The following is a 27847-nucleotide window of genomic DNA, read 5'->3' on the forward strand; positions in this document are numbered from 1 at the left end:
CCGGAGGAGTTCAATCCCTGGCAGCTAGGGGTGTCACTCTGTTCCAGCAATGCTGGTCCTACGCTGGTTTCCACAACATTACGCAACAGGGTGTATTTATTGGGATGCTTCAGCCCAGGACTGGCCTCCTTGCCTCGTTCACTTCTACCCTTCCTAACTATTACTCAGCTACTCTGCTCTGTTGCCTGCACCCTCGTCTCTCCACCCGCCTCTGCTGGTACGTTCCCAGCTCTCCTTCAGTATGGAGATTCTTCTTAGTGTTGCCAGTTGCTTCCCTAGATTCAGGACCTGAGCTTCCAGAGAAGCAACGTGCTTACATTTTGTGCAGCTGTACTCACCCTCTATCGCCTGATCGAGGAACGTATACATGCCACAAGATGTACACCGAGTCGCATCTCCACACCTGCTGGGCATTGTACCTCTAATCTAATGGGGATTTGGGATTTTAACTTTGTCCTTTGTAGCTGTTTTCTAGCTTCCTGACTCTAATTTCACACGCTCAGGTACTTTACAACACACAGATATTCACACTCAGCTACTCAGGTATTTTACAACACGCAGGTACTCACACACAGGTACTTTACAACGCTTGGGCGCTCACACTCAGGCGCTCGGGCACTCACACTCAGGCGCTTGGGCACTCTGGTACTCACTCTCGGGTGCTCGCACTCGGGTGCTCAGATACTCGCACTCAGGTGCTAACACTCAGGTACTCTCACTACACTCTGTCAGTCTAGTCACAGTCTCAGTCTATACTTACCTAATCTGTGTCTCTGTGCTCCTGCACACAAGCCCCTGTAACCAGACACTGACACATGCAGGCTAACGGCGAATCCTCCTCCCTCAGTCCGTCTGTGTCTCCCACCCTGCTCCCTCTGCCTGTATTACCCATCGCCTTCGGTCTCGGTCAGCCCTCGGTCAGCTTGTCCTTTGGATCCCTGGGTCCCTTGGTCCCGCCACCAACCAGATTACCAGCCGCCTCTTCCAGTCCCCTGCTCTCCCGCCACCGTAGCCCGCCACCTCACAGTCCGAGGGAGGGGGGGGGGGGGTCAGATCAGGATAGAAGCTCTCTCCTCTCACTCTGCACTCTCCTTGCACACTGACACCCGGTTCCATGGTATGGTAAGTAGTGACCCCCCCTTCATCGCCTTGCTGGTTTTGGGGTGAATGTGGGCTTCTGCTGACCGGTTTCTCCGGGCACACACTTGGGGTTACCACAGGGTCCTTCGTCACCCTGGGGGGTTGGTGACTTGGGCAAGGGGGGGTCCTAAGGGCTCCTGGCTGTTGTTTTGGGCTGGGGGAGCAGATGTCTTCACATCCGTGGGTCCACGCTGCACGCGACCAGACCTGGCTGAAAATTTAGGCCATGTCTTTGCAGCCTACTGGCCCAACACTATTTGGGGAGGCCCCAGTGAGGGTGGCTGGAGAAACCAACCTCCGTTTTGGCTATCGGCTCCAGTGGGCTTCACGCCCAGGCAGCGGGGCGCCCTCAGAAATTGAGGCTGCAGACTGTGGCCTACTGGGCCTTGCGGCCAGCTTGGCACCCTTCCTGTGGGGGGGCGCTGTGGGGGTGGTCATCTTTGTTTGATGACAGCATGCCGCCCTTTTGGGTTACCCCCCCCCCCTCTTTAGTGCTGCGGACCCTCTTTAAGGGGGCCATTTATTTTCATGCGGGCCTCTATGAAGGGGCTTGGAGGGCGGCCCCCCTTATTTGTTTGTTTTGTTTTGGGGTCCAGTAGGTGGTCGATTTGTGGGCCCTGGGTCGGCTTCCCCTTGCGGGATCGCAGTCGACGACCCTCACCTGCCTGTTTTTGTGTCTATGCAATAATCTGATAAGTTTCAAGGTGAGCTTGTATGCTGTATAATAGTATGGTTACGACTCTACTGGGTCTGCATCCACGCACTTCGTGTGCTCTGATAGGGAGGATGTTTCCTCTTGTACTGCAGCCACGCATGCAAAGGCGCCAGTCTCCTTTTTGTTCCTGCAACTCCCCAAAAGCGGCAAAAGGTGTCCCCTTTTCTCCACCTACAAAATTGTCGCGAGTCAGTGACCTGAACGCATTATGTTGGTGCCTAAGCGTTTTTGCTAGACGGTATCCCATTGAAGAGTCCCTGTTTTAAAAAGGTGGACAGTCCCACCTGTGGTAGATTCTCAGGGTTTTAGGCTGAATAACTCCACTTTAATTCTGGTGGAGGAGACTGGCTTTTGAAGACCATTTTGACGGGAGAGACTTCGGTCCGTCACATGTTTTCTTTGGCCGGTTCGGTCCTTAGGCCGAAGTTCACCATAGCATGGTTGTCCCAGGCTTTAACGGAGTGGGCAAAGCTTTTGTGCCAGGATCTGGAAGGGGAACAGCTGCCCCGTACCTTTGTGAGCTGGGGGACCAGTTGGTCTAGGGGTTGCAGTTTTGTCTGTGGTGCCTCTCTGGATGTGGCTCCCTTTAGGCAGCAGTGGTCCTTCAGAGCCTGATATGGCTGAAATGCTGGTCTGTGGACCAGTTTTCCAAGACGGCCTTATCTGTTCTCCACTTTTTGGGGGATCGCCTGTTTGGATCTTCCTGAAAGATATCCTTAAGGGTCTTACGGGGGGTACTCTTCTTCCACAGGCTGCCAGGGGCGAGGAGTCTGGTCACAGAGCAGGTTCTTCTAGACCTGCAGACAAGCTCTCTTCTGCCTGAAGTGTCGCCCGCATCCCTGTCTGAGCTTGGGGGATGTCTTCGAATCTTCCTGATTCAAGACAGGTGGGTCCACACGCTAATCTGATCCGGTCCGGCTACAAGATCGGGTTTTCGGTCTTATTCTCCAGCGAGATTCTTTCCTTCCAATCTGCATTTGTCCCCAGACCGCCTATGGCAGGGGTGTCCAAACTACGGCCCTCCGGCTGTTGTGGAACTACACATCCCATGAGGCATTGTAAATCTCTGACATTCAGACATACCTAGGCATGATGGAAATTGTAGTTCCTGAAGAGCTGGAGGGCCATAGTTTGGACACCCCTGGCCTATGGGGTCTCTTCGGGGAGGGTGCAAGTCTTTCTACTACAAGGGGCAATTGTTAAGTTTCCAAAATTGGAAAGGTTTCTAGTCAAATCTGTTTGCAGTTCCCAGGAAGGAAGGCAAGGTGTGTCCAATCCTGGGACCTCAAGGCTTTGAACCGCTTGTGAGGGTACAGAAGTACCGAACGGGGTGCATTCGTACAGTAGTGGCATCCACACATCAAGGACTCTTCCCTTCATATCCCTTCATATTCCGTTATATGTCGGTCATCAGCATTATCCTCTGCTTGCCGTGAGTGAGGAGCATGCTCAATTCATAGCATTACCCTTTGGTCTCGCTTCAACTCCTCGGGTGTTCACAAAAGTGTTGCCCTCGGTGCATTGTTGTGACAGCTGGGGGTTGCGGTGCTGGGGTACCTGGACAATCTTCTGCGAGCTGAGTCTCCAACTGCTCTACAGGACAACCTGGACATCACTGTGCAGACTCTGCAGGAGTTAAGTTGGACTTTAAACTTCCAGAAGTCTGCTCTGGTTCTGTCCACCAAGTTGGACAATCTGGGTCTGATTCTAAACTCTGTCTCAGCCAGGGTGTGTTCTTCTGCTGGACAAGCTCCAGAAGCTGCAGGATGCTGTTTGATTTCTGTTGTCCAGCAGTCTGGTGTGTCTCAGGATTTGCATGTGGGTGTTTGACCTGATGGTGTCTACCTTTTTTTGAGGCGGTTCCGTTTGCACAGTTCCACACTAGTCCTCCAGAATCCACTGTCTCCAGACAATCTGATCCTGCTGAGTCGGTGAACGAGAGGGTCCCTGATCTGGTGGCTTCGCTCTCTTGCTCTTTGACAGGGAAAATCCATCCTCCCTCCCATGTACTGGACGGTGGTCACCACGGTGCCAGCCTGTCTGGGTGGGAAGGTGTTTTGGGCATGGATTGTGGTCAGGGGGTCTGGACTCTGGAGGAGTCCAGACTATCATTGAACATACGGGAACTCGGGGCAATCAGACTGTCTGGTTCACAGGGCGGTTTGTCTTCAGGTGTGTCCGGTATGGTTTAAATCGGACAATGCCAAGGCCGTGGCATATGTCAAACACCAAGGGGGCACAAAAAGTGTCCTTGCAGCTCAAAAAGTTGCCGGCATTCTAAGGTGGGCGGAACATTTTGTTCCAGCTCTCTCTGGCGTGCATATTCCAGGGGTGGAAAATTGGAAGGCGAATTAACTCCGTCCACAGGCCTTGGACGACGGGGAGTGGTCTCTTCATCCATGGGTGTTTTACCAGCTGTGTCTTCAGTGGAAAACTCCCGAGGTGGACCTGTTGGCCTCTCGTCTCTATGGGAAGGGGCAGAGATTCGTGGGAAGGTCTCAAGATCCTCTAGCCGACGCCAAGGACGCACTGGTGGCTCTATGGGGCCAGTACCGTCTGATATATGCCTTTTCCCCTCTCAAACTTCTGCCGAGACTTCTATGGAGGATTGAGGCAGAAGGAATTCTGGTCATTCTTGTGGCCCCAGACTGATTTCGCTTGTATTGGTACATGGATCTAGTACGGCTGGTTGCCGATGTCCCTTGGCGACACCCTCTCAGAGAAGACCTGTTGGCCCAAGAGCGATCTTCCATCCTGCTTTACAGTCACTGGCTTGAATGGCTTGGCTGTTAAAAGCCAGGTGCTGAAGGGTCGGGGGTTGTCAGACTCTGTGATTCCCACGCTGTTCAAGACTAGGAAATCTACCTCTAGAAAGATTTACCATCGCGTTTGGAAAGCATGCATTGCTTGGTGCGAGTCTCTGGGGATTTCTCCCCGTTTTTTTTTTATTTTTCGGTGGCTCGCATTTTGATGTTCCTCCAAAGAGGTGTGGAACAGCACCTGGCCCTGGGTACCATCGGGCCTGGCGATTTTCTTTCAACGTCCTTTTGGCTACGCATTCCTTGGTTCGCACCTTTGTTCAGGGGGTTTGCCACTTGGTTTCACCTGTGCGGTCTCCATTGCCTTCGTGGGATCTCAATTTGGTGCTGTCGGTTCCTCAGAAACCACCTTTTGAAAATATTTGCGAGACTCCTCTGCTCACATTGTCCCTGGATGTAGCCTTCTTGGTGACAATTACTTCTGCATGCAGGGTGCCTGAGCTCCCAGCCTTGTCTTGTCGTTCACCTTATCTGGTGGTTCACAGAGATAAAGTGGTGCTTCCCCCTTGTCAGTCGTTCCTTCCTAAGGTTGTTTCTCTTTCTATCTGAATGAAGACGTGTTGCCTTCCCTGTGTTCTAAGCCTAAGCATCCTAAGGAGCTTGCCTTGCATTCTCTGGATGTGGTTCAGGAGATCAGGGTGTACCTGGCAGCGACAGAGTCGTTTAGGAAATCAGACTCACTTTTTGTCCTTGCGTATGGACCTCGCAACGGTTTGGTCGCGTCTGCCGCGACCATTTCCAGATGGATCAGCCAGACGTTAGTGCATGCCTATTCGATCAAGAGTCAGGTTCCTCCTTTCCCTGTTAAAGCGCATTTTTACGCGGGTGCTTAGTGCTTTCTGGGCCTTTCTCAATCAAGCGTCAGTGATGCAGGTTTGCAAGGCGGCAAAAATTCACAAAATACTACAAAGTAGATGTGTTGGCATCTGCGGATGCTGCTTTTGGCCACAAGGTTTTGCAGGCCGCTGTTTGAGAGGACTTGGTCCTCTTTGAGGGGTGTATTGGGTTTTTTCAAATGAGCTCCATTTGTTTTGGTTGAGCTCCATGTTACCTGGTTGGCTAGTTTTTGCCTTTGGGAATTTTTTCTCCTGTGTTTTTCCCACCCCTCATTTTGACACTGCTTTGGGACATCCCAATGGTCAAGAAAATTCTGGAGCGTTGTCAGTCAATGAACGAAAGAGAAAATTTAAATTTTTGTCTTACCGTAAAATCCTTTTCTCTGATGTTCATTGACGGTCACAGCACCCACCCCTCTATTGAGTTTGGTTATTTTTCTTCTGACACTGCTTGCAACAAAACGAAATGCCTATAGCAGAAAGTGGGAGTATACCCCCTGGGACTGCCCCATAGGCATGGTAAAGCTTTTTCCTGCCTAGTGTCCTCCCTCAGGGGGCAGCATAACACAATGGTCAAGAAGATTCTGGAGCGGTGTCAGTCAATGAGAAAAGGATTTTACGGTAAGGCAAAAACCCAATTTTTTTTATTAGGAAGGCTTTATAGGCAAGAGCAGTCAGCCTGTTCAAATAGTGCTTAGTTATCTAGCTCTTGTCAGAATATATTCTCGGAGACAGATTTTGATAGTTTGAGAGAGAGATTTTCTGCGAGGCAGGATTAAACAGCCCTTCTAGCCTTTAGAGAGAGATCAGGCAGGCAAAGTTTGCTGTTTTAAATGTCAGCCAGTTTTTGATTGATTATATTCTCTGAGACAAATTTGACAAGAGAACTCATGAGTTGGAGATTTTCTATGAGGCAGGGTTGAACAGCCTTTCTAGCCCTCAGACATAGCTCAGACAGGCAAAGTGTCAGGTAGTGGCAGTGTCTGTTTTAGACAGACTATATTTTTTGAGATCTGACAAGAGAGCTCATGAGAGAGCGAGATCTTTTATGAGGCAGGATAGAACAGCCTTTCTAGCCCTTGGATAGAGATCAGGCAGGCTATGTTTGCTGCTCTAAATGTCAGCTAGTTTTTGACAGACTATATTCTCTGAGACAGATTTGGATGAAGAAAGCTCATATGAGAGAGAGATTTTTCTATGAGGCAGGATTGAACAGCCTTTCTAACCCCCAGATATGAAATATCAGGTAGCCATTGAGCTTTGTGAGCAGGGAACAGATACTACCCTCAGTGGCTAGTTTTGATACCAGTTAAGGTATTTTGGTTAGCTGGGGAGAACAGGGCCTTCCAGCTTTTAGAAAGACTAGATGAGCAAGAGGAGCTGGCTTAGCGTTTTTTTATGCGCCTACCCATATTCTCATAAACTATCCAGTCTAGATACACAATCTGACATTATATAGGAGATAGCAATTGCTACCCCCTAACTCTTCTCTCATGATCTGTATTTTTCTTTTCTTTTCTAGTATTTTGTGCACATTTACACCATTGGCCAATGAAAACGAATGCACCTTCCCTTCGTGTGTTTAACATTTCAGTCCAGACAATATTTTATAGGAATGAATAAAAGTTCTATTTCTCTATCGTTCATTGACGGACGCAGTCTCTGATCTTCATATCAGTAGGCTAAATTACTACGCCGTGACCTGAAACCTCTTCCTCCTGCCTTTGCGGAGCTGATGGACCAGCTGGTGCAGGGGCTGCAATTTGTTTGCGATGCCGCTTGATACTGCTCCCATATTGGGCCGACTGTCGGTTTCGGCAGTGGTCCTCCAGTGTATACTTTGGCTAAAGTGCTGGTCTGCGGATCAGACTTCAAAGAAGACCTTGACTGATCTACTTTTTCAAGGAGATTGCCTGTTTGGGGCTACCCTGGATGACATCAAAGGTCTCACAGGGGGTAAGAGTACCACTCTAAATGCAGGCTAATAAGGGTAAGGACCCTCGTCATAGACGGGGGCCTCCTTTTCAGCACACAATAATTTTTTTTTCGTCCCTCAGGGTCAGTCGATAAGGCAAAGCCTTTTCAAGACTCAGGCGGTTCCAAGCAACCCTGATCTGGCAAACAAAAATCTAGTTTCTCTTACGTCCTCCGACAGTCGCCGCCCACTTCATATTCATCACCAATGGAGGTTATGTCCTTTATTCCGTAGGAGTAGCTAGGCAATAGAATATGTTAGTACAAAGACTTTTAACATATCCCACCCCCAGGGGGTGGTCCCCTCAGTACATAACCCTCCACTTCCTGTATCCAACCCAGTTTCATTTGTCTAGCTGTCAGGAGTAGCTGGAAGTTTCTGTGCTGGGGCACCTTGTCTCAGCTCTCTTTCCTTTCTTTGGATTTTATTTGAGTTTTTTTCTCTCTTTCTTGTTAGCTGTTATTTTACCAGCGTTAGTTAGTTCTTCTGATGAAGAGGATCATGCGGGCTGCGTCTCGGGCTGACCCCCCTGGTAGCAGGCTGTGGGTCAGTGGCTTCTCAGCCCGCCATCGAGCGTTCAGTCAGGTATCGCTCCTGAGTTATCTGAACGACCCATCCCTGTTCCGTGCAGGGATGCTAGGTGAGGTGGCTATCTCACTGGACGCTGTGCGGTTTCTCAACCCACCTTCTGATGCGTCCTGGATGCGACTCTCCCTGCCTCATGTGCAGCGGTTTGTTCCCCTGTGCGGGTCCCCCACGCCATGTGAGAGGTAAGTGCATTTATGTGGGGACCTGTCTGTCTGGGGGGTGTCAGTCTGGGACTGTGTACCTTGCCCTGTGTTCACACTTACGTTTTCCCTATCTCTCACATTGCAAGCTGTGGGCTGCAGGAGGGGGGGCTGGCTGCACTCTGTGTCAGTTTTCTGTTTGTGTGAACGGCTGTGTGCTGTGGGGCTTGAGTTTCTCATGCTTGGGGCACATTACAGCGCCGCTGCGGCGGTTTACCATGTTCCTTTTTTGGGCAGATGGTGTGTTTTACTTCTCCCTCATGGGGTGTGGGAGCGGCAGTTTCTGCGCCAAACGGCGCCATTTTGACTGCGATCGCTCCGGCCGCATGTTTTACATGCATGGCGGCCATTTTCTTGTAGCCTCCATAGGCTTTCATAGAGTGCCCTGTATGCCAGCATTTCCTTTCCTTCAGGAGCACCGCAGGCAGCAGCAGCAGCACCGATCTCTCCAGGTTCATTTCTTTTTATTCCCTGTATCCTGCCTTGGTATACTTGTCCCTGTGGGGGTCCCTTGTGTGGGATGCTTAGTGTGAGTGGGCTACAATCGCAGCGCTCTCTTAAAGGGGCGGTCACCCATTTATTTTTGCTGCTACAAGGGCATGGATTTTCAGGAATACTAGTTTCCTGCCAATTTAGGGGGAAGCCAGGGGACTGCGGTTTCCCCCCCCCCGGGGGGGGGGGGATTTGGCTGCGATTGTGGCTAGCCTTGCGACTCAGGTGCAAATGCTGGTGGTTGCTCAATCCTCTAAAAGGCCCAGAGTTTTCAATTTCCTCTGTTTCAAGAGGGTGATGGTACTGGGGCTGCTGGGGCAGAGATCTCCTTATCGGGGTCTCGTTCCTCCCGGGACCTTATAGGGTCAGTAATGGAGGCTGAGGTAGAGGGGGTTGATAATTCTCCCCCTGGCTCGTCTGAAGAGCTTGCGCTCATGGATGAATTGGTTGCTTCTATCAAGCAAACTCTGCGTTTGGAGGAGGAAACATGTCCTCCTGCTGCCTTGGCGGCTTATGGGCCGCAGAAAAGGCGCATATCATCGCAGATGATTTTCAGCTCGCTGTAAAAGAACGATGGCGTAATATACGCAAACCTTTTGCTGTGCCAAGTAGGTTTAAGCTGCGCTATCCTTTTACGCCCGCTACTGATGGGCGTTGGTGTGTCCCACCTCCGGTGGACCAGGCGTTAGCAGTTTTGAACAAGTCCACTGCGATTCCTGCTGCAGACACCCCGGTGTTCCGGGATGCCGCGGACAAGAGGATGGAGTCCTTTGCCCGTCGTACCTATTCTATTATGGGTTCTATGTTGAAAGCTTTATTGCTTCACTTATGGCGGCCCAGGCGGTCGCGAACTGGACGCAGGTGCTTGGGCGTGTCCTGGGGGCTGATTCTGCCCCCCAGGCGACTTTGGATATGGTGGATCAAATCCACCAGGGTGTCATGTATTTGTGTGATGCGGACCTGGATATGGTTCCGTTGGCTGCACGTGTACACAGTGTGGCGGTGTTATCTCGCCGCCTGGTTTGGTTGGAGTGTTGGTCTGTGGATCAATCTTCACGTAGGACCTTGGCCAATCTGCCGTTTGATGGTTCTCGCCTTTTTGGCGAATCCCTGGATGCCCTAATTAAAGGGGTCATGGGGGGTAAGAGCACGCTTTTACCTCAATCCCACTAGACTAAGACGGCTCCTGGAAAACAGAATGATTTCTTTCGGCCCCCTCAGGGGTCCTTTCGTGCCTTTCGGTCACATTTTTGGGACAAGCTGTCCAAGGGTCAAGGCTCCCGCAAGAAGCCGTGGGCAGGTAAGCAAAGGTCCGGCCAATCCGGTTCTGCGGCCCACTACAGTGCGGCCTGAAGGGGCGCCCTCACCCACTTCACAGGAAATCATTCGATCTGGCCACTAGATCGAGTTTCTCTCTCGGCCGGAGAGCAGATTTTTTCCCTCAAGTCTTCTGTTATCCCCGGAGCGTTTGCGGGACCTGCATCTAGCGGTGCAGGACCTGAGGGCTCAGGGAGTGGTGGTCCCGGTGTCTCATCGGGACAGATTTCGGGGGTTCTATTCCAATCTGCTCACCGTGCCCAGGAAGGAGGGCAAGGTGCGTCCGATTCTGGACTTGAAGGCGCTGTACCGCCTTGTGCGGGTGCGCAAGTTCCGCATGGAATCCCTGCGGTCGGTGGTGGCTGCCCTGGTTCCGGGGGAGTTCATGGCTTCCATCGACTTGCAAGATGCGTATCTTCACATCCCGATTTTCCAGGGTCACCAGTGGTACCTTCGATTCGCCATAGCGGAAGATCATTACCGATTTGTGGCGTTGCCTTTTGGTCTCGCCTCTGCTCCAAGGGTGTTCACCAGAGTGCTGGCACCGGTTCTGGCTTTGTTGAGGGCCCAGGGCATTTCGGTTCTGGGGTATCTGGACGATATTCTGGTTCGGTCTGCGACCAGCCAGAGTCTGGAGAAGGATCTGTCCGTCACGTTGCAGACTCTGCAGGAGTTTGGTTGGACGATCAATTTTCCAAAGTCGACATTGTGCCCATCGGTTCGGATTTCTTACCTGGGTATGATTCTGGACTCTGTCCAGGCGTAGGTCTTCCTGCCTGAAGAAAAACTCGCAGCTCTTCAGGAGGCAGTCAGGTCCCTCAGGGACGTTCCATCTTCGTCCATTCGGACGTGCATGCGGTGTCTGGGATTGATGGTCTCGGCTTTCGAGGCGATTTCCCTTCGCCCAGTTTCACACGCGGTATCTCCAAGCGGAGATATTGTCCAGGTGGGACGGGCGTCCGCAGTCTCTGGATCTCCAGATGTCATTGAGTTCTCAGACCAGAAGGGATCTTCTGTGGTGGCTTCTATCCCCCTCAGTATCGGGGGGCAAGTCTTTTCGTCCCCTTTCGTGGACAGTGATCACCACGGACGCCAGCCTGTCGGGCTGGGGTGGTGTTCTGGGCGTTCTGTCCACCCAGGGTGTTTGGTCGACGGAGGAATCCTCCTTTCCGATCAACGTTCTGGAACTGCGAGCGATACTCCTCTGTCTTCGTCGTTGGACGGACAATCTTCACGGCTACCCGGTTCGGGTGCAGACGGACAATGCCACGGCGGTGACTTACATCAATCACCAAGGGGGCTCCAGGAGTGCCCGGGCGGCTCGAGAAGTGGCCGCGATTCTGTCTTGGGCCGAGACGCATGTCCCGGCAATATCGGCAGGTCACATTCCGGGGGTGAAAATTTGGCAGGCGGATTATCTGAGCCGTCGAACCCTGGACCAGGGAGAATGGTCCCTTCACCCGGCTGTCTTCCAGATGTTGTGCGCGAGGTGGGGTCTTCCGGAGGTAGACCTGTTCGCGTCTCGTCTGAACTACAAAGTACCACGGTTCGTGGCAAGGAGTGCGATCCTCGGGCAGACGCGTCGGACGCGTTGGTTGCCCCGTGGCATCAGTACCAACTGATGTATGCGTTCCCGCCGATTCAATTGCTGTCCAGGTTCCTTCGCGGAACCGACCACGGTGATTCTTGTGGCACCGGACTGGCCTCGCCGGTCCTGGGACGCAGACCTCGTAAATCTGGCAATCGACGCCCCGTGGCGTCTGCCTCTTCGAGAAGATCTTCTGTCGCAAGGACCGATCTTCCATCCTGCTTTACAGTCGCTGGCCTTGACGGCCTGGCTGTTAAAACCGAGGTCCTGAAGAACAGGGGTCTTTCCCCTGAGTTCATTCACACCTTAATAAATGCGAGGAAGTCTTCCTCGGGGAAGGTTTATTACCGTACTTGGAAGGTGTATTTTGCCTGGTGCGTATCCAGGGGTTTCTCTCCTGACACTTATTCGGTGTCTAGGGTGTTGCCCTTCCTTCAGACGGGTGTTGACCAGCGTCTGGCGCTGGCCACGATCAAGGGTCAGGTGTCTGCTTTGGCCGTTCTTTTTCGACGGCCTGTGGCATCTGATTCTTTGGTTAGCACTTTTGTGCGGGGGGTACGTCATCTGATCCCTCCTAGGAGGGAACCTCTTACCCCTTGGGACTTGAATCTAGTTCTATCAGTGTTGCAGCGTGCTCCTTTTGAAAGGTTCAGGGAGATCTCGCTGTCTTTGTTATCCAAGAAGGTCGCCTTTTTGGTGGCTATCACCTCGACTCGACGAGTGTCGGGGCTGGCAGCCTTGTCCTACAAGTCTCCGTGTCTGGTTGTGCATTTGGACAAGGTGGTCTTGCGACCTAACCCTTCTTTTCTTCCAAAAAGGGTTTCGGACTTTCATCTCAATGTGGACATTGTCAAACCTTCGCTTTGCGCGAAGCCAAAGCATCCGACGGAGGTGTTGCTTCACTCCTTGGATGTTGTCCGGGCGATTAGAGTCTATTTCACATCGACTGAGTCTTCTCGCAAGTCGGATGCCTTGTTTGTCCTTCCGGGAGGTCCTCGGAAGGGCATGGCGGCGTCGGCTTCTACAATCGCCAAATGGATCAGACGGACCATTGATCAGGCCTATGCTTTGAGGGGGAAAGTTCCCCCTGTACCTGTGAAGGCGCACTCTACCAGATCTCTGAGTACGTCTTGGGCCTGTCGTCATGGGGCCTCTGTGGCCCAGGTGTGTGAGGCGGCGACTTGGTCGACCGTACACACTTTCACGATATTCTACAGAGTAGATGTTCAGGCATCGGCTGATGCTTCCTTTGGCCGCAAGGTTCTTAGTGCGGCAGTTCCCTAGAGCCCTTGTTACGGGTTCTTTGGCTTTTTGGGATTTTTTGTTTTTTCCCTGGGTTTTCTTGCTCCTGTTGAGCGAGTGTTTTGTTCTTATGCCCAACTGGTTTCCTTCCTTTGGTAAGGTTCCTTTCTCTGATGGGGAGACGGCGTTGCCTTGGGCGCGGCTGTGTTCTTCCCACCCCTCATGTTTACACTGCTTTGGGACATCCCCATTGGTGATGAATATGAAGTGGGCGGCGACTGTCGGAGGACGTAAGAGAAAACGGAATTTTTGTAAAATCTTACCTGTAAAATTCCTTTCTCTGAGTCCTCCGACAGTCGCCGCCCCCGCCCCTCTTTTGGGGTTTTGATGTACTCTCTACTGCTATTCCACTGAAACTGAGTTGGATACAGGAAGTGGAGGGTTATGTACTGAGGGGACCACCCCCTGGGGGTGGGATATGTTAAAAGTCTTTGTACTAACATATTCTATTGCCTAGCTACTCCTACGGAATAAAGGACATAACCCCCATTGGTGATGAATATGAAGTGGGCGGCGACTGTCGGAGGAAAGGAATTTTACAGGTAAGATTTTACAAAAATTCCGTTTTCTTCAGACCTGAGGACAAGGCCACTTTGGCCTGAAGGTGCGCCCTCACCTGTATCTGGGGTGGGGGGATGTTTTTGCCGGTTCCCGGACCTGTGGCTTTCCCGGATAAGGTCCCTAGGAAGGAAGGCAAGATGCGTCCGATCCTGGACCTGTTGCCACTGAATTTCTTCGTGTGAGTTCAAAAATTCAAGATGGAGTGAGTTTGCATGGTGGTGACTTCCCTACATCAGGGGGATTTCCTGGCTTCCATAGACATCAAAGATGCCTACCTTCACATCCCAGTATGTACAGGACACAAACGGTTTATCTGTTTTGCTGTGGGAGAGGATCACTATCAGTTTGTGGCGTTACCCTTTGGTCTCGCCTCTGCTCCTTGGGTCTTCTTCAAGGTGCTGGCTCCCACCCTGGCGCTGTTGCGACAGCGGGGGATATTGGTCCTGGGTTTCCAGGATGATCTTCTTCTACGTGCGGAGTCTCCCACGGTGCTGGAAACAAATTTGGAAATCACCATGAGAACTCTGGAGGAGTTTGGGTGGATTCTGAACCTTCAGAAGTCGTCCTTGGTCCCTTCCATGGGACTGGACTATCTGGGCTTGACTTTGGACTCGTCCTCAGCCAGGGTGATTCTTCATCCGGAAAAACTCCAGACCGTGGTTCAGCTGTTGCCGTCCAACAAATGGTCGTCCCTTCGGATCTGTATGAGAGTTCTGGGGCTGATGGCGTCGTCCTTTGAGGCGGTCTCGTTCACTCAATTCTACACAAGGATCCTCCAGAAGGAAATCCTTCTCAAATGGAACAAGAATCCAAATTCCCTAGACAATCAGTTGCAGCTGAGCCAGATGACCCGGTAATCCCTGATATGGTGGCTGCGGTCCCCGATGCTCAAGCTAGGGAAATCCTTCCTCCCTGTATATTGGACAATTGTCACCACGGATGCCAGTCTGTCCTGGTGGGGAGGGGTTCTCGGCAGGTTGTCTGCTCAATGAGTCTGGTCCCTGGAATAATCCAGGTTACCGATGAATGTTCTGGAGCTGAGAGCGATCAGGCTTTGCCTAGTCCACTGGACCGAGTATCTGCAGGGTTGTCCAATGCGCATTCAATTTGACAATGCCATGGCCGTGGCTTATGTCAATCACCAAGGGGGCACCAAAAGTGTCCTTGCAGCCTTGGAAGTGGCGGGCATCCTTCAAAGGCCAGAACGCTTTGTTACAGCTCTCTCCGCTGTTCACATTCCAGGAGTGGAAAATTGGCAGGCGGACTACCTCAGCCCACAGGCCTTGGATGCGGGAATGGTCTCTCCATCCAGAGGTGGTCCTGCAGTTGTGCCTTTGTTGGGGCACTCCAGATGTAGATCTGTTGGCGTCTTGGATCAACAGGAAAGTGCAGAGGTTTGTGGCCCGCTCCCGGGACCCTCTGGCAGACGCCGCAGACGCGCTGGTGGCCCCATTTGGTCAGTATCAGCCGATGTATGCCTTTCCCCCTCTCAAGTTGTTACCAAGACTTATTCGCAGCATAGAGATGGAAGGGATTCTGGTCATTCTTGTGGCTCTGGACTGGCCTCGGCAAGCTTGGTACGCCGACCTGGTCAAGCTAGTCGCAGACGCTCCTTGGAGACTAAAGGCCCGTACACACGCACAGATTGTTGGCCGTAAATTGTTGGCCAACATCCCATCTGCCGATTGTCGGCTTGTTAGTATGATGCTTCCGACAACCGACTGCGACTTTTTGGCCGAACAGAATCTGGCGTGCAGACTTTCAAATTTTTGTTGGCCGTCACCAGAACGGCCGATTGTTCGCCAGTCAGTACAGAATTCGGCCGACAAACAGCAGATTAGCAAGACTGGGCAGGCTCAGAGAAGAAAAAAAACACGGAAAGTTAACCATCACATGACATCTCTTCTGCAGTCGGCTGTTGTTGGCCGACAAAATTCGTGTGCAGTCTTTAGCACTTTTCAACCGACAGGACAGCACCGGACAAAAGACGGCCAATCGTTCGGCCGACATTCGGTACGTGTGTACGGGGCTTTACTCTCAGGGAGGATTTACTGTCTCAGGGGCCAATCTTCCATCCTGCTTTACGGTCGTTGGCTTTGACGGCTTGGCTGTTGAAAGGCAGGTGCTGAAGGACAGGGGTGTCTGCTTCAGTAATTCCTACTCTGCTTAAAGCGACTTCTAGGAAGATCTATCATCATACATGATAGTCAGTATACGCCCGAGGACCACTGCCCAAACCGACAGTTCAGCCCAATATGGGAGCAGTATCTAGCGCGGCATTGCAAACAAATTGCAGCCCCTGCACCAGCTGGTCCTTCAGCTCCGCAAAGGCAGGAGGAAGAGGTTTCCCCTCCAGGTCACGGCGTAGTAACTTAGCTTACTGAAATGAAGATCAGAGACTGCTTCTGTCAATGAACTTCAGAGAAAAGGATTTTACGGTAAATGAACTTCAAAGAAAAGGATTTTACGGTTAAAAAAAAATCAAATTTTTACATATCTATGGTTTATGATGCATAAGGGAACACCAAAGGGTTATGACTAAGCGAATGTAATTTCGTGAAACGCGTCAACTGTCTTCATCCCCTGTCTCTGTCACTATGGACTGTTTTTATCGTTTGGATCTTGGATTTTCAATAAACAGATTTTAATACTTCATACTTTCAAACTGGAGTGCGGTTGTTTCTCTCTACTTAAGTACATGGTGGTGATTAGGCACATGCTGTGGCTTAAGAATTGGTCCGCAGAACAAGCCTCTTACAAAGCTCTCATTGATCTGCCCTTTCAAGGCATTTGCTTGTTTGGGACTACCCAAGGTGACATCGTTAAGGATATCAGGGGAGGGAAGAGTACCTTCCTGCCACAGTCAAGGAAAGGAGCCTCGCCGCAGACGGGGGCCCTCCTCAGCCCATAGAAAATTATTTTGTGCTTCTGGGATGGAGAATAAGGGAAGTGGATCTCTTAAATCTTCGCCGGGAGGTTCCAAGCAACCTTGGTCTGGTAAGCTTAGAGCTAGCTTCCCGGTACCAGCAGACAAAACTCCTTCAGCATGAGGGTCTGCCCTCACCCATTATTGGGGTGGGCGGGGGACATCTTCACTGGTTTCTGGCCCCGTGGACTTCTTTGGTGAGCATCAAGGAGATCTGCGAAATATTTCTTTTGGGGGTACCCAGAAAGGGGGGACAAAGCTTGTTCTTTTTCAGGTTTTTTTTTTGGGTCAAGTACAAAAATCCCATTATTACAACCTTAACAAAAAGTGACTTTTTTTTTTAAGTTTATTAAAAAAAAAAAAGGAAAGGAAAATAAGTCCCAATTGCTGGTGAATAAAAAGGGTGCCTGTTAGATCTCCTTGGTAAAAAACGATCAAGCCTAGAGATGAGCTTAAGCTGTAGAACATTTTTTAATAGAGTGGCCTTAAATAAAGCAGCGATCAGTCATGAACTAGATTTATTTTGTAATCTTTATTCAGTACCATCTGAATGGAATTTAGATGCTCAGGATATTCCCCCTATATTAAAGGGTTAAAAGGGTTTTGTAGCCATAGCACAGGATATTTTGTATTTGTTGTGTAGACTTGCCTTCTTCATTCGGAAACTACACTGATCAAAAAAAAAAATTAAAGGAACACTTTGAAAACACATCAGATCTCAATGGGGGAAAAATATGCTTTATATCTATATGGATATGGACTGGGTAATGTGTTAGGAAAGAAAGGATGCCACATTGGTTGATGGAAATAAAAATGATCAACCTACAGCTTGCTGAAATCAAAGTGAAAAAGTGATGTAGCAGGCTAGTCCATTTTTCTGAAATGTCATTGCAGCAATTCAAAATGGTACTCAGCAGTTTGTATGGCCCCCCATGTGCTTGTATGCATGCCTGATGACGTCGGGAGATGCTCTTAATGAGGTGATGGATAGTGTCCTGGGGTATTGCCTCCCAAATTTTGACCAGGGCATCACTTAACAGACTAAGGTGAAACCTGGCGCCGTCAGATTGACCAAAACCTAATGTCCCTTAAGGGATTTAGGTCAGGCGAGCCTGGGGGCATTCAATGGTATTCCCTAATCCTCCAGGAACTGGCTCCATACTCTCGCCACATGAGGCCGGGCATTGTCGTGCACCTGGAGGAACCCAGGACCCACTGCACCAGCGTAGGATCTGTCAGTGGGTTCAAGGATTTCATCCTGGTGCCTAATGGCACATTGTCTAGCCTGTAAATAGAGGTCTGTGCGTTCCTCCATGGATCGGCCTCCCCATACCATCACTGACCCACCACCAAACAGGTAATGCTGAACAATGTTACAGGCAGCATAACATTCTCCGCAGCTTCTCCAGAGCCTTTCACGTCTGTCACATGTGCTCAGGGTGAACCTGCTCTCATCTGTGAAAAGCACAGGACACTAGTGGCATACCTGCCAATTCTGGTGTTCAATAACAAATGCCACTTGAGCTCCACGTTGCCGGGCAGTGAGCATAGGGCCCACTAGAAGACCTCAGGCCACCCTCATGAAGTCTGTTTCTGATTGTTTGGTCAGAGACACTCACACCAGTGGCCTGCTGGGGGTCATTTTGTAGGGTTCTAGCAGTACTCCTCCTGTTATCCTTGCACAAAGGAGCAGATACTGGCTGTGCAATCACTATAGAGTTCATGTATTACCTCATGCTACCAGTAGTGACACTGACCCTAGCCAAATGCAAAACTAGTGAAAAAGTCAGAAAAGATCAGTAGGGAAAAAATGCCAGTGCCTCCACCTGTAAAACTATTCCTGTTTTTGGAGGTTGTCTCATTGTTGCACATCTAGTGCACCTGTTGTTAATTTCATTAACACCAAAGCAACTGAAACTGAATAACAACCCCTCTGCTACTTAACTGACCAGATCAATATCCCAGGAGTTTAATTGACTTGATGCTATTTTCTGAATAATAAGTGTTCCTTAAATTTTTTTGAACAATGTATATGGAGAAATGTCTACTCCTGATTTCAGCAATATTTTTCTTATATTTTTAGGGATCAGAATGGAATGCATCAAACCTAGAGGAACTCAACAAGGCAGGGTGAGTTTCTTGCTTTCCTAGACTGTTAACTTACTATGGTGCCTGCTTTTTTGCTGCATTAGAAGCATTTGTGTTAGAACTGCAGTAATCTCATTTATGTCAGTATTCACTGCATGCTTGCTTTTATATGTTTTTTATCACTAGCTCACCAATAAATAATTTATTATAATATAGATGCTGATATAGAAGTAAAATGGGTCTCAGTACAAAGCAAAAGTCTTTACTTTTAAATTTTTTATTGCATAGCTAAAATTGAGCTGTTTTGTTACCTGCTGTTGTAAGCCAGTCTTTTATCTCACACTGTCCTGTCATTTTCTAGGTGCCCATTCACATGTATATTATCTGCAAAGAGGGCTTGTTTTTTGACCAGATTTCCCCTCCTAATAATTATCTGCCCAGATATTGTTTAGGCAGGATAGAATTAATTGTTCAACGGCCACAATGGCATCGAAGAGTTGTGATTTTGAAAGAGGACCTGCGCGCTTTTGTCCCAGAGGCAGCCAGTGTTGAATGAGGCAGAATGTAGAGTGGGGTTTAATTTGTTTTAGGGCATAATTTACAAGTTATGCCAGCATTAAGCTGAGATTTTAGGGTTTAAGTCTTAAGCCTAGTACACACGCAACGATTATCGGCCGACCGATCGTCCGTCTTTTGTCCAGAGTTGTGTTTTGTTGGTTGGAATGTGCCTAGACTGCACACAAATTTTCTCACCCGACAGAATTCTACTTCAGAAGTGATGTCATGTGTTGGTTTGCTTTCTTTGTGTTCTTTCTTCTCTGAGCATGCCCAGTCTTGCTCATTAGATTTTTCCCTGTCGAAATCTGTACTGACTGCACGAAAATAGGACGTGTTTTGACGGCGGACAAAAATTTTTATAGCCTGCACACCAGATTTTTTTCGGCCAAAAAGTCGGAGTCGGTTGTCGGAAGCATCATACTAACAAGCCGAAAATCGGCAGATCGGTCGTCGGACGAAAATTCCCAGCCGATTTTCGACGCGTGTGTACGGGACTTAAGGCACCATGCACACTAGCGTATTTCATAGGCTCAAAAAAAGCTAGAAAAAAACGCTGGATGATAATTGCTAATATTGGCATTTTATTAGTGTTTTTACAGTAAATGAAGAAAGCAGTTTGGAGCATTTTAGTAGCATTTATAAGCAGTCAGGAACATTTAGGAATGTTTAAACTCTGGCTTGCACTTACAGTAAATATCTCCTAAACGTTGCACGTTTAGGAAATAGTTATACTACCTATAGGTAAGCCTTGTAAACAAGTGTCCGAAAAAGGCCTAGTCCAGAAGTGGTTAACCCTCAGCAGGCCCCTTTATATGCTCTTTTGTGCAAAGAGGAACAGGATGAGCAATTCAGAGACCTACAAAATGACCTCCAGCAGGCCACTGGTGTAAATGTCTTTGACCAAAGAATCAGAAACAGACTATGAGGGTGGCTAGTGGGCCCTGTCCTCACTGCCCGGCACCATGGAGCTCGTTTGGCATTTGTCATTGAACACCAGAATTGGCAGGTCCGCCACTGGCGCCCTGTGCTTTTTTTTTTTTTCTTGTTTACATCCAAAAAGTTTTTATTGAACAAAAAACAAACACACTTTCAAATGTACAGACAAAGCAGCAGCCTACATCAAATGGTACATAGCATATTTATCCCTGTGCCCCCAGAAACTATCAAAATGTCATGAACTTGATATCACATGTCACACATCATATACCCACCCGCCAGCAATACAAAAGGGGATGAACGGTTCACCGCCAACATAACTAAAACATAACATGTCCTACATACCCCAAAGCTATTTCAGTAGTTTGGACATTACAAGTTCCCCGGGACTCAGCCCAGGCGTGTCCAACCAGGGCGACCACAATCTTTCAAATATACCCGGGCTGCCTCTATGTTGGTAAATGTACTGTACCTTTCCATAATCAAAGTGTTTCCCATATGGGAAATCAAGATGCTACGGAGGGCGGCATGGAGGATTTCCAACCCAGGAGAGGGAGCTTATGAGCTTGAAACAAAGCTCTAGAGAATGGCGGGAGTATGCAGCCAGTCTCTAGAGGATGAAGGAATTGATACAATTACATGGCCCCCAAGCTTGTCTGACCTAAATCCAATAGAACAGCTCTAGGATGTTATGTTTTGGTCTAACGGATGCTGCCAGGTTGCACCTCAATCTGTTTAGGAGCTCAGTGATGCCCTGGTCCAGATCTGGGAGGAAATACCCCAGGACACCATCCGTCGTCTCATTAGGAGCATGCCCCGACGTTGTCAGGCATGCATACAAGCACATGATGGCTATACAAACTACTAAGTACCATTTTGAGTGAGTTGCTACAATGAAATTTCAGCAAAATAGACTTGCCCTGCTGCATCATGTTTTCACTTTGATTTTCGGGGTGTCTTTGAATTCAGCCCACTGTAGGTTGATAATTTTCATTTCTATTAAAACAATGTGGCATCCATTCGTTCCTAAGACATTATCCATTCCATATCAGTATAGATGTGCAGCATATAGTTTCCCCATTGAAATCTGATGTGTTTTCAATGTGTTCCTTTATTTTTTTTGAGTAATGTATAATACAAATATTAATAAAACCTGCACTGATTACATCCAAGCACTAATTTATTTTATTCGGAACAATGGTTGGCTTCAGTGGTTTTTGAAAGGATGCTTTGATGTGTTTCACATGCGCACATATTTGAAGTCTGGCTATTGATTGTAGAAAATCCTACAATGCTTGGACTTGACCAGTGCAATTTTTTATTTTTATTGTACTCGGGCAGCATGTAATGCAGTGGGTAAGAGCCGGATTTCTACATTTTTTTTTTTTTTTTTTTTTTTTTTGTATAACCTTATGTATGCTTACTTTGTTCATATTTTTAATGTTTTTTTTTTTTTTCCCCAGAATTGGCTACATACTTAATGTGACCAGAGAAATAGACAACTTCTTTCCTGGCCTTTTTGCCTATCACAACATTCGTGTTTATGATGAGGAGAGTACTGACCTGCTGTCCCATTGGAATGATGCCTATAACTTCATTAACAAAGCAAAGTTGGTATTGGTTTTCTCTCATGGGGTATTATCACAAGTACTTCACACTTGCGCATAGAACAAACAATGCATGTACTGTAAATGTTGTTCTAGAAACTATAGCTCTATTAACAATAAGTTCTATGCACATATAGAAGAAGTGCAAAAAAACTCTCACTCTACCATCAACCAAAATAATAGTGAACAGTCTAATAATAAACCGCTTAGCAGCTAGCCAGCACTGACATGTTCCCAAATCTATATTTAAATATTGTAGAGATGAGAGCAGCGCTGATCTTCAATACTAAAAAAAAAAAAAAAAATCAATGAATCTATACAAATATCCATCATGCTGGAAATAAAATACAAAATGTTCCACTGTATGTGTATGCCACTGGAAAAATCTGCTAGCCATATCATTTTAAATCAGTTCTAAAAGTTCAGCGTTTTTGTTTTTAACCTTTAATGCATTTTATGCATTAGGGGAAAACACCTCCTGAGTGCAGCCCCCCTTATACTTACCTGAGCCCTTATCTTGTTTCAGCAATCCTCATTGACTTCCACAGCAGGAGGAGCCATTGTCTCCCACTGCTGTCAATCAGAGCCAGTTAGCCAATGAGGAGAGAGTGGGGGGGGGGGGGCCAGGGCCAAGCCATGCTTGTGTGTGTGTGAATGGACACAACACGGCTTAGGAGTGAGCCTGCTCGAGGGGCCCCCATAGCAAGAGGCTTGCTATTGGGGGCACTCAGCAGGTAGGAGGAGCCAAAACCATTACACATAGCAGGTAAGTATAACTTTGTTTTTTGTTTTTTTTTTTTTCCTCCTTTAGAATCACTTAAGGAACATGTGATAATCCAATAACTATACTATATAGAACTTTATATAAAATAAGTACTGAAATGAGCAGAAATTCCACGTGCTGCACATAAACTGATCAATACATCAATACAATGTGCAATTATCTTATGACAAAATATTAAAAACATTTAATAGAAAGTTCCAGTGTGAAAGTCCAAGTACACCATATATGCATAATTTTAAGCTCTGGGTTCCCAAGGAATATATACAATATATATGCACAGTATATATGTATGTGTATATATATATTATATATTTATTATACTCTATTTCACTACTACTGTGCTCACTATACTCTTCACCTCTGGAGTTAACCTATGTATAACATAGGTCAAAACATGCATTCTACTTTTAGGAGTTATACCATCGATCTCCCCTCTTCAAGACCTGGGACTACTTTCCTCCAATGGTGCTTTTAACTTTGTCATAGATGATTCTATGCACATAATTCTTAGCCTCTGGTTATGATGACAAAAAAAACCCTTTAGACGCATTAATAAATGCTAAAGTCAATAGTCCCCCTTTTTTTTTTTTTTTTTTTTAATTCAACAATTTCACCGAATTATAATGCTGCATTTAACAATTCTGCTACTTTTATAGTAGATAAATCCGTAATATTTAAATATTTTCCCCACTGTTTTAGCCTATTTTAAAGTCTATGATTTTTACCTATTGGGGGGGATTACAGAATGATTCCTTCTTTTTCTCCTCTCACCTTCAAGGACAGAAACACATGAGAGAGATGAGAGGATCCACCCTACATGAAACACAATCAGTTCACAGCTGTTAAAAGGCCCCACCCTTCTCCTTGTCCCTCAGTATTGATTGTGTTTCTCCTACAGCAAGACCTAGAGAGTCAGATGGTACTCCTGTGAGGCACGTTCAGGAATGCCGGTGAGGGCCGCACTCTACCTGCATGCCTTTTAGGCTTCTCACAGGTCGCCTTTTGTGGCGCAGGGAAGTTGGACACGTCGTGGTGGTCCCTCCGCTGGTTGCCCCACTCAGCAGCTCGGGTCTCCTCCTGTCCTCCCCTGCAAACAGTGGGCACCATGCTGTAAAAGGCCAGCCGCATAACATCAGCAGGGATGAGGGGAGGACTCGGTGTGCTCCAAGCCACATCCTGGAACTTCCCGTCTGAACAGGGAAGACTCCGAGCATGCACAGCGCGACCTGGGAGGGTGTAAGGAGATGCCGGACCCGCATAGTGGCGCAAAAGAATAGGCCCTTCAGCTACTAAGAGCCAGAAGGCTGCTAAGAGTGTGAACGCTGTCTGAACCCACCTCATGCAGAAGGAGGAGGGGAAGACGGTACAGTTGGCTGCAGGCAAAGCAAATTGGGGGCCTTTTCTGAGGGGAGTTCAGAAAATGTCAGAATACCTTAGGACAGCAGAAGAGGAGAAAGGCTGTCTGCTAGTCCCCCACCTTTTCAAATAAGGTGGGATACCAGAAGGTGTGTATGCTGCTGCACACAGCCTAACTTTGCAGCCCCCCAGTTGGGACAGCAACTTGTGAAGGGGTGATTTTTGCTGCTATCCTCCATGTGATTACGAGGATAGAAAAACAAGCCCTGTGGCTGTGGTAAAGGGGGAAGACAACAGTGGTGTGTACTTCCCTTTGCCTTCGGAGCTTAGCAGCAGTATCCCTTATAGCAGCCAGGTGGTCTCTTGGGTTTGTCATAGTACTCCCTCCCTTAATGAGGGTACTACTATATTTTCCCTTAGGCCTGGTAACAAGTAACCCAGAAGCTTCAGCTAGACCAATGTCCACAGCTTCCTTTTTAATCAGGAGATGCTGTGGTTATTGCAACATTAAGTTGCCAGTCTCTCACTATAAACCCTATTGCACATCAATAAGGGTAAATCTAGTGACGGGGTGACACCTGTTAGACACAGTCTTTTACAGGCTATTTCTGCCACTGAACAAGTTAGACATGTCTAAAGGGTTAATCGATTGGAATGAAAGCTGGTTTTCAGGAACCTGGAGATTACATGAGTAAAACCACAGATATTTTTCCCTGGTCAGCAATGCACACCAGATAATCTGAATATATTAGGCCAGCTGCTGTGATTCTGGTATGTATCTCCAAGATGGTTCATTTAGAGTTGTCTTGCTCTTAAAATCTCGCATCCTAAAATTTCTCCACTTATGGTGGAAAGACACAGTAAGGGGTACCCTTGGGGAACTTTTTCTTTTGGAGTTGCTTGCTATGTTTAACATGCTATGTGTAACCACTTAACAAGCTCCAATCTATTGTTTCCTCCTTACACTGCTGTTAGATCGGTTAGTGTGTAAGAGTTAATTGGGACCCCTGGTGGTTTGGGCTACTGCCCACCCCTTGATGAACTAGAACCATTGTTTTCTGCAATAGAGCTACATATATTAACCTTTTAATGTTTGCTTGTTAAGGTCTTCACGTGTCTGCCTCCAAGCTAAAATTGTGTCCACCTCTTCCTGAGGCTGACTTAATTGATCTCCAGGTCTATGTTCATTTCGTTAAGACCTTAGATCCTGGGAGACTTGGATTCCCACTTGTGTGTGGGCTAACTACACCTACTCATACAGTGGTAGGGTAACAGCTACTACTACTGTGGTGTATGCACCCACCGTAGACTTCCAATTATTTGGTACTACCCTGGTTCTTTCTCCTCTGGTGGAGGAAGGTTTAGTATCTAGAATCAAAGCTATGCCTATATAAAGCTTGCCCTCTGCTGACTATTTTTTAGTTGGATTCACCATGACTCTGACTTTGTGTATTTCTGAGATGCAGTCAGACCAGACAATGTGGAAGTTTTGTTTTTTTTCTGGTTGTTTTACTGCTCATCAGAAATACGCAACCATAAGTTGTCTGTCTTTTTTGGGTTGACTGTGCCTTGTTGAGCATCAGAAATACACAATATTGAAGTTTTTGTGTCCCATTCTGTTTATTTTGGCTATATGACTCTTTTGCTTACTAGAAATACACCACATTGAAATTTGGGGGTGTCTTTCTATTATACCTTATTCTTCTGTACATTAGAAATGCACTACATTGTTGTTAGTAACATTTCTGTTGGTTACATGGCTGTACCCGGGCTGCTAAGTCAGAAATGCACAAAGGTTCCCAGTGTCATTTCTGCTATGACTACACTGGTACTAATCAAAGTGCACAACTTTAAAGGGTTGGTAGCATTTCTGTTACATGTTACTAATCAAGTTGCACAAACTTTGAAATTTTGTTAGTAACATTTCTGTTACATGGCTATATCCTGTTACTATTCAGAAATGCACAGCATTAATGCACACCATTAGACCCCGTTCACACTGGGGCGACGCTACTTGCCGGGGCGACCTCACAGGTCGCGGTGCGCAGCTCGCACTGCAACCTCGGAGCGGCTGGCAAGGACTTCATAACATTGAAGTCAATGCAGGTTGCTCCAGGTCGCCCCAAAGAAGCTCCGGACCCTTTTTCTAAGTCGGAGCGACTTGTGTCGCTTCTATTAGAACGGGTCCACAGCTTCTCTATGGCAGGCGACCAGGTCGCCTGACAGGTCGCCCCAGTGTGAACGGGGTCTTAAAGATGGCTAGTGACATTTCTGTGATGACTACACTGTTACTAATCAAGTTCCATAAACATTAAATTTTGTTTGTAAGTTTTCTGCTACATGCCCATAACATGTTACTATTCAGAAATACACACCATTAAAGATGGCTAGTGACATTTCTGTTATGTCTGCATTGTTACTAATCTAGATGCACAACTTTTAAAATTTTTATTAACCTTTTATAAAAAAAAAAAATGCACAGCATTTAAGTTTTGTTAGCGACTTTTTTTTGTTGATCTTATGACTGTACCCTGTTGCTAATCAGATATACGCAACATTGACGTTAGCTGTGTATTTGCGCTATATGACTATACCTTGTTGCTAATTGGAAACACACAACATTGACATTGTTGGGGTCCTCTGTTATGACTGTACCTTGTTGACAATCAGAAATGCTCGACATGGAAGTCTAGTGTCTTTCTGACATATAATTATACCTTGTTGCTTATCAGAAATGCACAAACTTTGGAGTTTGTATCTTTTCTGTTAATTTTTGTTATATGAAGGTACCTTGTCAGGCATCAGCAATACACAGCACGGGAGTGCGTGTCCTTTCTGTCTTTATATTGATTTTATTGCTGATCTTGCTACACTTCAGAAATACAAAACATGGATGTTTTTGTGTCTTTGTCTTTTTACATTTGGCTGCTCATCTGAATACTCAACAGCGAAGACGGTTTATGTCTTCCTATTTATATTAAATAGCCCTAGCCTTTTGCACTTTTAAAATACACAACTATGACGTTTGTTGTGTCTTTTCTGGGTTGGTCTATCTAGCTGCACTTCAGAAATACACAACATTGTTGTCTATTCTGATGTCCTCTGTCTGCATCTATTTTCTGGTGCTGTGCGTCAGTAACAAACAATCTGTGATCTTCTGTATTTGTGATGTTAGTTATACATTTATCACTTTTATTGCAGACCTTATTTTCCCAGGGACATGGAAGGGCCAGGAGTTCTGGCTGCAGAAACGTCAGATGTCAGAATACGCAGTCCCTTACATTCAGGCATACCAGAGGCAGTCTGCCTGTTTAAAACCTGGTAAGGTTGAAGGACACTAGAAGAGGGTTATAAAATATCCTCCTCTTCCCTTTAAGAACTTTGTTCATAGAGGTATTGTGGCCTAAAGATGCGGTATCAGAATTTATCTGACCCGTATACCCAAGTCAATAGGTTTACAATTCTATATGTATCACTCGCTTAGCATAACTGGTTGCAGTAAGCCAATGTGAGTGTTCTGCGTCTGCTATGGACTTACTCTGAAGTAGGGATCTCCTTAATGTATCCATCATCATTACCAAAAGGCACCCAATGGTATTGAAGTGGATTATGGTTCCAGACATCAGGTAGGACACCTGATCTCTAAGATATGGTTAAAAACATTATTTTACCTAGCTCCTTTCCACTTAATTTTATTATATTTGTGGACAGATCTATAGGGAGTGGATTATGGTTCCAGGCATCAGGTAGGACACCTGATCGCTACAATATGGTTAAAAGCATTCTTTTAACAAACTCCTTTCCGCTTAATTTTATTGCATTTGCCGGCAGGTGTATAAGGAGTTTTCTGGTATATAGAGCATTTTTCACAACTGACATGCCAACATTCTGTTGTGAGGGATGTCATAGGTTTGTTGTACTTTAGGTACTTACCAGTCCAGTTTCTGAGCCCAGGTAATAACCCTACCTTAATCTATTTTCCTTAAGCGGGCTTCCCTTTACCCATCACTATGAAAGATAAATAGTAGGGATGCACCGAATGTTCGGCAACCGAACATT

At 47.4% G+C, this 27847-nt stretch overlaps 1 protein-coding gene across 2 annotated transcripts in view; it reads left to right on the forward strand.

The window, feature by feature from the left end:
* The window catches only part of SSH1 (slingshot protein phosphatase 1), a 188242-nt gene that overhangs the window by 98869 nt on the left and 61526 nt on the right, over nucleotides 1-27847 (forward strand). For both annotated transcript variants that reach the window (XM_082273831.1, XM_082273832.1), the window contains 2 exons: nucleotides 18543-18589; nucleotides 21505-21651. In XM_082273831.1, the coding sequence (XP_082129957.1) occupies nucleotides 18543-18589; nucleotides 21505-21651 (194 nt within the window). The remainder of the gene's footprint in view (nucleotides 1-18542; nucleotides 18590-21504; nucleotides 21652-27847) is intronic.

This window comes from Pelophylax lessonae, assembly GCF_965119305.1.
Source record: "Pelophylax lessonae genome assembly, chromosome: 1".
NCBI classification, from domain to species: Eukaryota; Metazoa; Chordata; class Amphibia; order Anura; family Ranidae; genus Pelophylax; species Pelophylax lessonae.